Source organism: Pholcus phalangioides, unplaced genomic scaffold (genome assembly GCF_987345545.1).
Source record: "Pholcus phalangioides strain wild (caught in Gottingen) unplaced genomic scaffold, Ppha-v1.0 ptg000002l_1, whole genome shotgun sequence".
NCBI lineage: Eukaryota > Metazoa > Arthropoda > Arachnida > Araneae > Pholcidae > Pholcus > Pholcus phalangioides.
Genome location: NW_028301595.1, coordinates 852,819 through 868,049, shown reverse-complemented (window position 1 = coordinate 868,049; position 15,231 = coordinate 852,819). Strand labels below are relative to the sequence as shown.

At 37.0% G+C, this 15,231-nt stretch overlaps 1 protein-coding gene across 1 annotated transcript; it reads left to right on the top strand.

Annotated features, from left to right (window-relative positions):
- Nucleotides 1–5,815: 5,815 nt before the first annotated feature.
- Bin1 (histone deacetylase complex subunit SAP18) lies at nt 5,816–13,912 on the top strand. The gene is made up of 3 exons (XM_089236738.1): nt 5,816–6,015; nt 11,503–11,609; nt 13,518–13,912. The coding sequence occupies exons 1-3, from the start codon at nt 5,938–5,940 to the stop codon at nt 13,813–13,815; spliced, it is 483 nt and encodes a 160-aa protein (XP_089092864.1). The 5' UTR covers nt 5,816–5,937; the 3' UTR covers nt 13,816–13,912.
- Nucleotides 13,913–15,231: the final 1,319 nt, after the last annotated feature.

Genomic DNA, 15,231 nt, shown 5'->3' with positions numbered 1-15,231 from the left:
GTCACATTCCTCTGTGGGGAATTAGTAGCCTGTTCTACCATTAAACCAGAGGACATTTTCTTTCCTAAGAACACTGTATTTCTTTGGGCTGAACGGGACTGTGCAGTAGACAGCCTCTTAACTCAGCAGCAGCTCGTAACGAAATTAGCCTCCTGATGGCAACATTGAATAAAACTATGAACCTCTCCGCTAATTGTACGAAATACAGATGACAGGATATCAAGCAAAGGTAATTGGAAAGAAAAGTCACATTCCTCTGTGGGGAATCGAACCACAAACCTCATTTTCCGGGCATGTGTTCTACCATTATACAACCACATTGGTATCCAGCCATCCGTTCTTCGTACAATTAGTGAAGAGGTTCATCATTTCGTTCTATGTTGGCATCTGGTGGCTAATTTTATCACCAGCTGCTGCTGAGTTAGGAGGCTGTCTATCGTGCAGTCCCATTCAGCCCAAAGGAACACAGTGTTCTTAGGAAAGAAAATGTCTGTCCTCTGTAGTTTAATAGTAAAACACTGGCCCGGAAAGTGTAAGGTTGGTGGTTTGATTCCCCACAGAGGAATGTGACTTTTCTTTCCAATTAGCTTTGCTTGATATCCATGTCATCTGTACTTCATACAATTACCGAAGAGGTTCGTAATTTTATTCATTGACAGAAAATGTTTGCTGAATGCTCACAATCGATTTTAAATAGTCAACATGTAATTTAATTTAGTTATGCAGGGTTGGATAATATCTACCGCCCAATACACACGCGATTCCTTATGAAAAACTAATATAGAAAAATGCTTTTAGTTTTTTGATTTAACCGATAATAAGGAGTTGTAATGCATTAAAAATTGATGACCCCACTTTTGAATTGTACCAAATTCACAAAATGTGCACAAAATATATAACTTGGTGTTTTTAAGCTGATAGCAATGCTACAATCCTGAGAGTAATCAAGAAAGCTAAAGCTGTGCAAACCAGTTTTTTTTCCTTGTCTTTTCCCTCAAAAAGTTTGACTTGACAGTGAAAGAAAAGATTTTGGCAAAACGATTTTTCAAATAGATCTTGTTTTGCTAACACTTTACAAATCTGATGATAAATTTGACAATATTGTGGGGCAAAGATAACACATAACAAGGTTAACATCACTGTTAATCACTGTCATCACACAAAGAGCAAAAAACATCAATCGTGAAAGAAAATAACTGAATTTGGCTTCCAAAAATGGGATTAAATATTTCAGTTTATTTTCAGTTAGTGGCAACCTGCTGCATAGGGAAGGTTTTCCTTTCGTTGGGTGTTTGGCATGTAACTGACTATTTGAAAACTGATGTGTCACAAAATTTCAAAACTCCCTCAATATTTGTCTGATCTTGAAATGGAAAACACTTTTCTATATTAGTTTATGCAAGGAATTGTGTGTAGTTATTGGGAAGTAGATAGTATCCACCCTGTACGTGAATGTTACATGATAATACTTATTTTCAGTCTTTTGAAGAGTGATTTTCAGACAAAAATAATTGACACATATGCTGCATCAGCATCACAAGCATTTGAAATTATGTGACTTTATTACAAAAAGTAGACTTCAAAAAGTCTACTTTTTGTTGCTTTTACTGGTAGAAAAAAAAAAAACAATACTCAAACCAAACTTGAAAACTATTTATTTTGAGAAAAATTATTTTTGACACTTGCATCATCAAACACTGTAATAGAAAAAGGGATTGTTCTATAGGTGCAAATTCCTAGGCTTGCAAAATCTATACTTTGTGACATGATCACAAATAAAAAGGAAAAATGTGGATTTTTTTTAGGAATTTGCGTAGGGTGATCATATAACCCATTCCCTCCCCCCCCCCCCGGGACATTCCTGTAATTTCTCTAATTGTGGCTGTCCCAATATTTTTTTTAAAGATGTCCTGGTTTTCTCATATTTTCAAGGAAACCCACTCAAATTTTTCTTTCTTCACTAACATCAAGGATTAAAAAATTTTGTAACTTTTAAATGTTATGCTAAATGGGTTTTCCCCCATAGAACTCATTGAAATCCACTGTGATTTGCCATGAGCTTTATTTCCCATCATTGTTGATTTCAGCAATAATTGACAACTTTGCTAGTTTTTGACATCACATTTAGCAATATATATATTACGATAAAAATACAAGAGAAATGAAGATAAAAATTAAGAGGTAGTGAAAAAATATCTTGAATGACAAAAGCGCTAGTGCTGCTCACTTGTTCTTTCAAAAATATATATATACAAAAAGAAAAAGGGGAAAAATTGAATTTTAAGAGAAATAGAACCTATGCAGTGGGTCTTCATCAAGAAGAACCCCATGCATAGCCACCCTTCCCTGGTATAAAACTTTACTTACAGAAATTTTTATTTTGTCTTTTAGATTTCCCTAATTCATTCATAAATTAGAAATTTTTCTATTTGATAAATTCCATTGGCAATTTTTGATGCAAATAGTGTTGAAAACAAATTTACATGTGATTTCTCCAATGCTATGAATTTTTTTTTTTTTACTTGAGATCACAATCGGTTCTCAAAGAAATTTGTTTTGTTATTTTAATAGCATTCATTAGTTTTTTAAGGCATTTTTCATTTTTCAAGGCTTTTTAGGTCAACAATATCTGGGCCTTGCTAATAAATGTTTCTATGGTCCACCTGTGAGTCGTGTGATGCAAAGGGGTTATAAAAACTAATTGGAGTGAACTAAACTAATTTTTTAGTGAAAACTTGTTACGCTATGAAGATAATTTTTGCAAGTCATAGTTTACACCAGTGTTTCCTAAAATGTGCAATATTCCCAGGATTTTATGGGTGAGCTTTAGCTAAGGGGCGATGAGAAGGGAAAAAAAATTGAAGAGTCTGGGGCGATGGAACAAAAAATTTTGTCACTGTTTGGCAAAATGTGCCAAAATTCTCAACATTTTTAATGTCCTTAAAGCTTCTTTCTCTTGTTTCTTGGTTCTGTGAAAATATGTTTCTGACCAATAGAAAGACCAATATAGCATTTTTACAAAACACTGAAACCCATGTGAAAGAAGCTTTTAGTGGCATTAAAAAAATTGAGAATTTTGACACGTGACATTTTTCATGAACACCAACAGTTTGGGAAACTACAGTTTACATGAAGGGTGATCAACCTTTTGGAGAGTGCAGGCCACCCCAGCAATCTGTAAATGTGCTGTGGACTGCTTAAGTGATCTGTAAATGTCCCACAAGCTGCTTGAGAGATCTGTAAATGTACCACATGTCTTTGAAGTGATCCTGAAATATGAAATAAGCTGGTTAGGTGATCTGTAAATGTATCGTTGGTCACTGTGAAGTGATCTGTAAACATGTTGCTGGCTTCTCTAGTGATCTTTAAATGTGACACAGACCACTGAAGTTAGAGCTGTAACAAGGATTTTTGTGAGGGGGAAACATGGTTTTGCCACATACACCACTGCAAAATTGATATATTTTCTCTCATTTGTTTTTAAAATCCCCCCATAATGTTTGTCCCCTGGGATGGTTACCCCTTTGCCCCCTCTAGTTCCGGCCCTGCTGAAATGATCTGAAAGTGTATTGCGGGCCACTTAAGTGATCTGAGAATTTGCGGCTTAGTTAATTTTTACAAAATAAGGTTTGAGGTCAAGGGCCATAGGTTGAGTATTTACAGTTTACACAAATGTAGAATCTAATCTATAAAAATTTAATTAACTATAAATAATAAACACAGGCTACTATTTTTCTGAACGTGAAGGGAAGAACGCAGCGAGTCCTCTGAAATAATGGGGGAAGCAGTTTAGTACTAGATTAGTCATATTAATGAAAAACTTGGCATTATGTTTTCTTCTGAGCTGGATGCTTAAGCTTATTTTTCGCTGCTTCTAGTTTAATATAACACTCTACAAAAGGATCAAGAAGTTTTTTCAGTCTTGTTTCAGGATAAGGAGATGTATCCTCTACGCTAAGCAAATTTTCCAGATCAGATGATTTGAATGGAAAATCCTCGCTCGCTATACCCTTTTCTCTACAGAGCTGCAATAAAGCTAAAAGCAAGCCTTTGCTCTGAAAACCATCTGGTAGGTTGTTCAGTGGTTTCATGTCAGATAATGACGTATGTTCCTGAAGCAAGTCCCTTCCCAAAGCTACGAAATGGATATCGTCATTTCCAAGTAAGTTTGCAATCTGAGACAAACCTACAGTCTTTGAGCTGAACAAGGAAAACAATGTATCCTGCTGTACAATATAGACCTGAGAGTCTGTGTAGAAACCAATGTTTGGTAACAATGACTTGTAACACCAGAAACCTTGAATTGGGCTATATTCGAGCAGTTCAAACATCTGAAGTGAATTTCCAGTTTTTAGATCATGAATTTGGAAATTCTCAAATGTGAAGAAACATAAGAAGTTGTGCAACACGTAACAATTTGAAGACGAGTCTATAGAGACATTGAACTTGGTTTTTTTACATATCTCGCCAGAAGGCATCACAGTGAGCAGGGTATCATCATGGAAAATATACCCGGCATTGGCATCAGAATCTAGGGCGGGGCATGCTTTTGTGGAACCACCAATACTCCACAGCCCAACAGCTTTCATGCAGAGAGTTATGAAATCAATGGCTTGATCAGCGATTACGCCTCGCCATAAACACTTCCCAGAAATGTCAAAGAGCCACAGATGACAACGCTGGGAAAGAATGAGGTACAAGTTGACATTATTTGGTAATTTAGGCAAGATGCACACGTTTTCTGCAATCTCAAAGATATCAAAATCGGAGCAGTTTTTCAATAGAAACTTTGTAGGGCCCACTGCACTCTGAGTGATTTCCCGAACACTACTCGATGGCAGCAACCTCTTTTGAAGTGTCAGACACATGTCCGAATGTCCAACTGTTTTCTCAGACCAGTATATGGCGCTCTGATTGAGAGACAGAAAAACTTTCTCAATGGGGTTTTGGTGGTGACTGACATTGTTCGGTGACACCACGTTGACATTGAAGTACCCAACCCTGGCCCATTCATACAGTAGTAGTTTGTACTCAAATATTTGCACGTCGCCGTTGCGGAAAGTTATGTACATTCGCGTTGCGTGGCTGACGGTCTCGAAAAAGACATCGGCGACATGCGATGACACCGAGACCAACTCCCCGGTGCTCGGCTCACTGGGCGAGAGAAGGTCCAGGGGTCGAGCGTCGCATGTGTAAACTTTATTCTCGGGAGTCGTGAAAATGACATGCCCAGGAATCATCCACAATCGAGAGCCATCTTGCGGCTTGAAATTTTCTTTGAAGCGTTTCATGAGCGCTTCGTTGAACACGCTGCTCGATTGGAAGCAATCTTTAAGCCTATACATCACTGTTTCTCTAGGACAACAATAAACAGGTGTACAATACAATAATAGTATAATAATTTTTACAGGGCTTTGGGCTTTCCGTTACTAAATAAATACATATGGAGACTGTAAACAAACGAAGCAGTCGGTCTTGACCATCACATATTTCATGTGTGGGGTACGTTATTTTTTTTTCTGTATAGTCAGCAGATCATGTGATCACGTTAACAATACGCCGTGACCATACGTCCCGTAAGAAACATTCAACGATGGATTATGCTACATTATGAATTAGCGATTGAAAATTTTGATTGATTCTTTCTGATTATTAAAAAATTAGTGTTTTCTTAAAACAATGAGATAGCCCAATACTAAAAAAATATATATATATTGTCCCTGGAAATATGAAAAGTATGGTCAAATGATAGTCATAGCAAAGTCATCGCACATTTCAGTGAGGATTTCTAATAAAATCGTAAGTTAGGCTTAACGCTAAACGAGGTTTGTGTTGTATGTGTGTGCCGTCGAATTACAGTTGTTTTTTCAAACGTAAATAAATATCGATTTATAATTCAGATAAATTTTCTAATTGTGTCTTCGATTCATCGCAGCCATGACCAACAATTCATCGGTCCTGGAATCTGTCGTCGAAGAGAAAATCGAAATAGAGAAACCGATTGATCGTGAGAAGGTAAATTAAGATTAAAAACAACAATCGCTCGATTTGGTAGGCTACATATTGTATTTACAATATAACGATTATAATATAATTGTTTTCACTTGTACAACGGAATTATGCGAAAACTCCCTTTCTATTTGATTGTCAAAACACGGGGGATGTTGGAAAAAATATTAAATTTGAATGAAAAGAAATACACCGGTTTGGCAATCCATGGTCGTGTTTAAGAGCACCATGGGTCCCTGACCAAAGTGATTTGCAGTAGCCACGGGAGAGATCCGGAAATCCCCCTCCCGGATGAAATGTACCGGGACATTTCGCGTGCCCTGACCGTATGAGTGACCGTTTTTGTCATCAAGTTAGTGACCACATTCACTTGGTGTCACATAGTCACTCGCCCCTTCAATTGGTCACTGATTCCTTCATGTGGTTATTCATATGCCCACTCACTTTGTCACTTTCATGGTCAGGGCATGCGAAATGTACTGGGCACGAAACACACCAAATTGCCCGTTTCGGGCGAAATTTCTCTAAACCAGCCGTGCCTCCCCGCATCCTAGATGCTGGCCCATCTCTAATCTGTAGTGAATATATAGTATAAAAAACAAAAGTAATGAGATTTACCCCAGTGTTTTCCCCCCTCCCCAGCTGGAGCCACGATGGTTAATTTTCCATAAGCATGGTCAGCGCCAACTTTTTGCATTGGCGACTTTTTTCACACCAAAATTGGCAACCTTGATGCCGATACAGTGTTTGTTAGTTTTGGTACCCTTTATCAAATCGCATTAATTAACCACATATATTTTGTTAATTCAATTTTTTGTGCATAGTTTCTTCATTGTTTACCACCGATTGATTATAACACATATTAGATTATCTACGTATTAGACTGATTTCATGTAGTAAATTGATTTTTGTGCAGTTGTATGTTCTTTGTCTCCCGTCTTGATATTTGATTGCCATAAAAAGTCGTCATGTTTGCAGTGACCACGCTTACGGAAAATTAACCGTCAGGGCATGTTTCTCATGAGTTTGGGCCCTGGGCAAATGAAAGTTTGGGGTTGCGTATACCAGGTGTACAAGTATGAAATGCGGATTTCTTTTTAAAAAAAAAACGCGTTAAATTCGGATGAATGATAAAAAGTGCTTTATTCAAAGTATGCTCTATTGCTTGTTATACATTTTTCCCATCTTTCTGGCAATTTGTGAATATCACGCCAGTAAAAATCTTCCCCTTTTGCTGCGAACCATTCATCAAGCTATTTTTTCACATCTTCGTACGAACCAAAGTGTTGCTCAGAAAGTGCGTGACCCATCAATGCAAACAAGTGGTAATCGGAAGGAGCCAAGTCTGGTGAGTAAGCCGCATAGGGTAGAACTTCCAGCTGAGTGCTTCCAACGTGCCGCGAACCGCTTTTGCTGTATGTGATGGAGCATTGCACATTGAACATTGTCAAGGAGCATTGCGATTGGAAACAGCTTGTTGACTAATGCCCAATTGCTCTGCGAGTTGTTTTTGTGTCTGTGTAGTATCATCTTCGTCCAACAATACTTGCAATTCCACATCTTTTTTTCTGGCGGTTTTCCATGTTCCTTGTCTGCAACATCGAAGTCGCCACTTTTGAAAAACCGAAACCATCATTCACACGTATCTTGCGATGGAGCATGTTCACCATAAGCTTCTCGAAGTAATTGGTATGATTCAGCAGCAGTTTTCTTCAAATGAAAACAAAAAATTAATGCTGTCCGTGAATGCTCTTTGTTCGGTATAAATTTCGATATATTGAACACAACAATACAACACTATGCACACACTTTTCCAATTTATCACTCCTGCGTGTCTGACACTTGTTGATGACGCAACAAAATGGCGCAGTGTCAAATCTTTATAGCACATACTGCCTTGGTGTGCCATCTGTTTTCTTAAATCCGCATTTCATACTTGTATACCTGGTAGGATAGTGTTCTATGAGACAGAGGAAGGGGGGAGGGGGGGACCCATACCTATACAGAAGGTACCCAAAGTACAGATGCAGTATAATCCAGATTGCTAAGGACACCATAAGTTGCCAAGGCCGGCATAATGGTGCTGGGTTGCCGAGTCTGGCTACCCAGATAGACTTATCTGTTTATCTGTTTATTATTTCAAAGAGTCTGAGTTTTATATACTCACATTATTTAATTATACTATTATTTATAATAATATTGTTGGTTTTCGCTTTCGTCATGTTTTCTATGCTGGTGGCTTTTTTTTTTTTGGTGTCCATAGTGAGTTACAACCTTGGCAACTTTTCATCTTGCTGTCAGACCTGTTTGGCACCAAAAAAAAAAAAAAATTGTCAAGGGGATCGGGATTATACTGCATCTGTTCCGGTAGGCTAATTTCAGTGCCTTGAAAATTTGTGGGCACATATCCTGTTTGTTCATGTGAAAAAAAATCCCTAATGTCAACCCTTTCATTCATGGGGGGTTGGCGTGGCCTCTACTTAACCCAGAGTGAGTGTCTACCATTTTACATGCTTTTCAAAATCATAGGACCACAAATTCCATTATCATGTGGTAGCGCCTTCATAATGCATGGGCCCACCCAGGGTTGCCTTATGAAAATAGGCAGAGGATATCTGTAGGCCATATGAAGTCAGACGTTTATTATGTTTACATTGGATGAACGCAGGTGTCGAGCAGATATGATGGAAGTGTTCAAAATTTTCAATGGGATGGATAGGATGGACCATGAACTTTTAGTACACCGCCAATCGACTGCTTTTACAAGAAGACACCAGTATTGGTGAGGGACAATGCAAGGTTATGGTGTCGCAGGGAATTTTTCTCTAATAGGGTTGTTAATAAATGAAATAGCTTACCCCCGGAGGTAATAAATTGTAACACAATTGACACGTTTAAAAAGAAATACGATAAACATGTTGTGGGAAATCGAGAAGCTATACATTCTTAGAATAAGACAACCATAAGTATTCTTTATGGTCGTTGTATAATATTTTATCATGTGTATATATATTGTTTATAATTTGTGTTAATTGCATTTTTAATTGGGCTGCTGTATTTTTGAAATATATGACATCCATATTTTTATGAGCATCTTTTTATCAGCCACCTCGTTGGGCATTTTGCCTGTTGTGGCATTGTATTCAGTGTATGGCAGAAGATTTGCAGTTACGTTAGGCTCCTTGACAGATCTTTCGGAGTCATGTGACACCAGACATTTATTTGATGTATGGCAAAATAGGATTTTATTGTACCAAAAACAGCCCTACAGACTAAAATGTTTTCCAAGTAAAGAACCGAGACATCAGTTGCAGAAAGGTAAATTTACAGATAACAAGATTTAGATAAGTTTACAAAGAAATTCGTGACAATTCCATGTGTGAAAATTGGTCGAAAATTTGTTATAGGCATACTTTGCTGAAATTGGTGTTGGTTTTTTTTTGTTTTTTTTTTTTTCCAAACCGAGCACAACTCAGGTCTATCGCCATAGGCAATTTACTACTACCTAGCGAGTTGTACCGGAATTGTAAGTGTGTGTACCTAACAGTCTGAGTGAGTATCTAGTGTTGTGTATGATTTTTCAGTGCTGCCATCTATATCTCAGAAGTCATCTATATCTACATATTGTAGGCGGTAATTGACTGTAATGTTTAGGACCCACAAAGTAATAAACTATTTTATAATGCATAAATTGAGAATATTTCTGACTTATTTTGGTGTATGTAGACTTGTGGTGGCGCTGTCAGCAAGAATGCATATATGTTGGCTCTGCTATTCTGCTATTATAGTATATTTGTCATCACATCTTTCTCACATGCATGCCTTTTGTTATATCTCTTCCGCTATTCAGGAGAAGGCATTTGTCTGTCGCAGAGTCAATTTGTCATTTCTATGTGTCTGTATATTAATTTTTAAGTGTAAAGCAGGCCTACATGTCTTACTTCAAGTTGATAAATGTTATATTTCGCTGATCTCTATAATTTAAATAATTACTAGGGTTGGAGTCGGTTTACCTTTAGACTTTTGTAATGATGTTTTAAATGAAAATATTTTATTTTTCTGTGTTTGAATTTCATTTATATACAGTGAGTGAAACCTCTCTTTTGTGAACACCGGCAGGACAAAAATATTTGTACATGCAAGAGGGGGTGATTGTTAATCAGGGATACATACATTTATTATACAAGGAGGAAAAATTATTATTTGGCCAAATATATGTATAAAAGGGGTGTCCATTAAGAGGGGTTTTACTATATTTCTTTCAGAAACATGACAGTGTAAGATGAGTATTATAGTAAAAAATTATAATTTTTTCAAATATTTTTAGTTTTTTTTTTTAAATGCAGTTTTGAAGGTACTGTACACTTTTGACATGTACACTTTTGTGACTGACTGCATTTCTACAACGGAAGATGAGAAGGGAAAAAAAACAGTCTCTCTCTCCTGTTAATCTAACTTTGAACAAAAGCTGACTTAACCCACTGGCAGTTGATTGACAGGAAGGAGGAGAAAATGTGCTATCGGACAAAGCTCTGTACAGAGCTAGTTGGGCTCTGGATTGCTGAAATGAGAGAGTTTTAAGACAAGATATCTTGGAATTGCTGCTTTAAGGGTTAATAATCTTCTGTGTACCAATTTCTTTTTACTTTTTAATGTAATCCTGGGCCGTTTTAAGAGCATCATGGGCCCCCGTGCCAAGTGATTGTTCCAAGGTTCTATGTAACAAATTCTTGAAAATTTCAACTGGTTCTCTCATTTTTGTGAGGCCATCCTTCACTTGAGGCCCCCGGGCCATGCGTTAAGATTACATTGATGTAACACATAAGATTTTAAATAGTTGATAAGGTTTTCGCGGCCATCATTTGATAAAAATTGTTTTTTCGGGTTCGAAGACCGTCGTCCGTTTGAGTTTGTTCTCAACGTTTCCCCAACACTAGTGGTTGGCATCATCAGGAGAATTGATAAACTGGATCAAAGTCAAGTTTTCCAGAGTCTCAGGTTGTATTTATGCACATAAGTGGCTTGAACTACACTATTGTTTTGCGATTGGTCAGTTGATTCTACGGCTGGCAGCGTATTGTAAACAGTTGTTATGCTGGTAGAACCTGATTGGCCGAGAGATGTGGAGTTATCTGATTGGCTGTTGTCATCATTCTGTTGCTGGACCTTGAAGGGGGAAGGTTCTTGTTCTTCTGAGGGCTGGTGTCCAGGATCTGCTCAATTTCAAAGTTTCGTCTCTTCTATTATAGCTGTTTTTGTGCTTGTATATTTCAATAGCCTCTCTGTAGATTCTTGACTTTGATCCAGTTTATCAATTCTCCTGATGATGCCAACCACTAGTGTTGGGGAAACGTTGAGAACAAACTCAAACGGACGACGGTCTTCGAACCTGAAAAAACAATTTTTATCAACATAAGATTTTGTTACTCGAAATTACGAATTTTAAAATTTCTTCTGCAATTTGATTTTTATCTGTGTATTTGTAAATTCCAGACTTGTCCATTGCTGCTGCGGGTCTTTCTGAGTAGCAATCGCCATCACGCTCTTGGAGAATATGCTCGAGGCAGCGTGCCGTCTAATGAGTTACAGATATACACTTGGTTTGTAGCCTTTTTGAATTCTTAAAATCTCATTAGAATATTGCATGAATTCAGTTGTTGCTCACATACAAACAAGGAAACTTATGGCTTCTTTGTGGATGGAATGAATACAGTAAAACTTTGATTATCTGAACCAATGTGTGGGACTGGGGGGGGGGTGTTCAGATAACTGATTTTTCGGATAACCTTTCATTCACGGGAAAAAAAATTACACCAATGTCATAGTAGCAATATGGAACAAAGAAACAGTGATATTAAACAGAAAACTATATATTTTGTATGTCATGTCTTGCAAATAACACAGAACTAACTAGCCTAGTTTGGCAAGTTCAAAATGGCCATTAAAATAGGCCTGTAGCATAGGCGCCAAAATGTAGGGACTGAGGCCATTTGAGCCCCCTCTCCCAATAAATTTTGTATGGGGGGGGGGGGGGCTGAGCCTCTCATAATTTCTGAAAATAATACAATGCACCTTCTCTCTCCTGCTTTCGTGCTTGAGTCCCATATATACAGGAGTTAAGTTGACCTGCCAAAAAAATTCAGCAGTTTAAAAAGAATTATATATACATATATATTTGGGTTTACCCACTCAACTTTGGAACAGCCTAATGGCTGCCATAACAGAAAAAAGATTTTATTACAGCATGTTGGATTGAACTGATAAAAGGAAGAATTTTAAATTTAAGTTTGTACATGAATAAAGGACTTTTTATTCAAATATACAATTAATGAAGCCTTTTAAAATGGATACTATATTAATATTATAGTTGATAAAATCCTCTAGTAAGTGCAGTAAATTATGATTGCATGACTATAAAATGAAAAGCAATTTTTTATAAATGAGTTTCTTCCATTTCATTTGCATTCAGTTCGGAAGAGACCTATTTCTTCCAGGTGTTTTTTAACAACTCGGCAGAAACTTCCTTCACTGGCAGTGCATACCTGATGAATTTTGTAGATATGTCGAAATGCTTTTAAGCACTCCTCCAAGTTTTGGAGGACTTGAAAGAATTTTCTCATCGTTTGCATTCATTCTTTATAAGCTGAGAAATCAGTTACAGCATGTAACTGCTAAAAAACTTTTGTTTTCCAGTATTGCATTGCAGTGAAAAAAATTAGGATTTTGATATTGTAAATTGTTATTATTTGTAATAATCAGTGTTTTCTAATGATGTTTAAAATAAGATTAAATTTTCTTTTTGCAATAGTACGGAAGAGATCAGTGCTGTTTAATAGACAAATAATGTCTAATTGTTTTGTGACTTGAAAAAGTCAAAAATAATTTTGTCAATCGAAATTAGATGGATTTTAAAACTTTCAATATGAAATTTTCTCCAGGTCTAATGATCTTCAGCTAGATAAGTGATCTTGACATAATTTTTGCATTATAAGTGTAAATGATGAAGGAAGACTAGTTTCTTCTGCTGGGAGGAAGCATAGTTGGTTTGTGACAGCACAGTCTCTTCCAAGCTGAAGAAACTGCAGTTATTAAAAGACTGATGCAGTTATTAATTTGCATACATAATTAAATTTACTCAATGTTATAAAAAATTTACATATTATTCTATATCTGAAGCATAAATTCTAACATGATAAATTATTGAAGGAAAACTAGTTTCTTCCGGCTGGTTTTTTCCGCTTCGGAAGAAACTGTCCATCCCTGGGTAGATGTGATAAATCAGAGATAATGCATAACAGCCAGATTTATCACATTTACCGTAACATATATTTTTCAATTTCTTTTTGAGTAATCCAATGACTATTTTGTTAACCTGAAAGGATATGATTCAGATTAGCAAGAACATATTGTACACACTTTCATGATTGTTTTTGCATTTTTGAATGAATGAATTCCCTTTACTTGTCATATTTCATTCAGTTTTCCCAAATCTACCGAATTCATTGTAGGATGGATGCAACATTGAAAGAACTGACCAGTCTTGTGAAGGAAGTCAACCCAGACGCAAGAAGGAAAGGGACGTGTTTCCATTTCTCCCTTGTGTATCCAGAACCTCGTGGACCAGGGTTCAGGATGCAAGACATAGGCAGTACATGCTGTGGGGAAAAGGGCCAAGATGACAGCAAGACCCTGGCCATGGCGAGGTTCAAGATTGGTGATTATTTGGACATCTCAATTTCGCCCCCTTCTCAACAGCGCGGGCCGCCTGGGCCTCGAAGAGGCGGAGGTCGTTCGAATATGTTTTGATGCATTTGTGTTTGTGGCGTGTTATTGTTTTCATTCATTCATGTGAGAATGGTGGTTTCATGTATTTTTGTATGTACATTAAAATTTTGAAGTCATAGCTATTGGTTTTTTTTGAGACAATATTCATCTCTTGAGAACTATTTCGGCATAAAAACAGTTTTCTGAATAAAATTTACTGCTGTAAAAATTCTTTACAATAATACCCTTAACGATAATGTAACGATAATTGTCTATATAGCAATACTATTGAATATTATTCTATGGTTTATATATCTCATGGTTCCCTCCGCAAGGGTAGGGCTGATAAGGCCCGGTACAATTACCATAATTTTTTCCCCCCATTATAGAAGAGCCCACCAAAAATCCCAGCCTAGAGGTCCTGTTCCAGGATTCTGGGCTGGCCCAATCGTTCACATTTCTCTGGTCACTTGAATATGTCTCGCCACAACGAGCAACAGGCCTGCAACGGTAAAATTCAATCATTACACTTTACTCATAGTTGGAAAAATTGATAGCACATGGCAACGCTATAGCAAGCATTACACAGAAACAAACTTCACGTTAGGTTCACAACACATGCACGCACATTTTCTAGCATGGTCCAGGTCTTCGACTACCTACTTTCTCTTCATCGAGACAGCGGTAAGCCGTGATCTGATTAGGAGGTCACTTGAGTATTGTTGCCATCTATATCTGAGAAGTAACACATTTGCAATTCCATGAGAAATTTAATCAAAAAAGCTGTTCCAGTGAAACTAGAGTTTTCATATTTGCGTGAAATATGCGGAATTCTTTGGCTTTGCTGCTGAAGTTTTCATGAGACGAAAAATGCTGTTTGCCTGCCGGATCTCGACTGTTTCATTAAAAAGAGTTATCGGCCTATCATGCCAGGCTCTTCAGGAAAGAAAACACCCACACGCTATAATCAATCAGAAATAAAGACACGTATTAATTTAATTCATAAACCCCCCCCCCCCATTCCTAAATTCACGGGATTCATTCATAAGTTTGATTATTAATTCATTTAGAACAGGGGTGTCCAACTTCTCTCTGTTCGAGGGCCGACATAATGGTCTGACGCAGTGTCGCGGGCCGCACCAGGGACAAAACTCCGGTATATAAGCCGCATGCACATTTTAACGGGATTTAACTAATCTCTTCATTTAATTAAATACTAATTATAAATTATTAATGAATTATATATTGTTAAAACTTTTTCATTCTTTTTTTCAGCAAATTATGAATGTTAATGCTCTAACTAAAGAATGGGAATGTTACTTCATATGTAAGACGTCTAAAATTTATAGAACAAAAAAAAAATTTGGTATTTTGAAATTGGTTATTCTGAATTTCATGCAATGTTTTTCTAGTTTGCTTTTTTTTTTCCTGCTAGATAAATACTTGACTAAATATTTT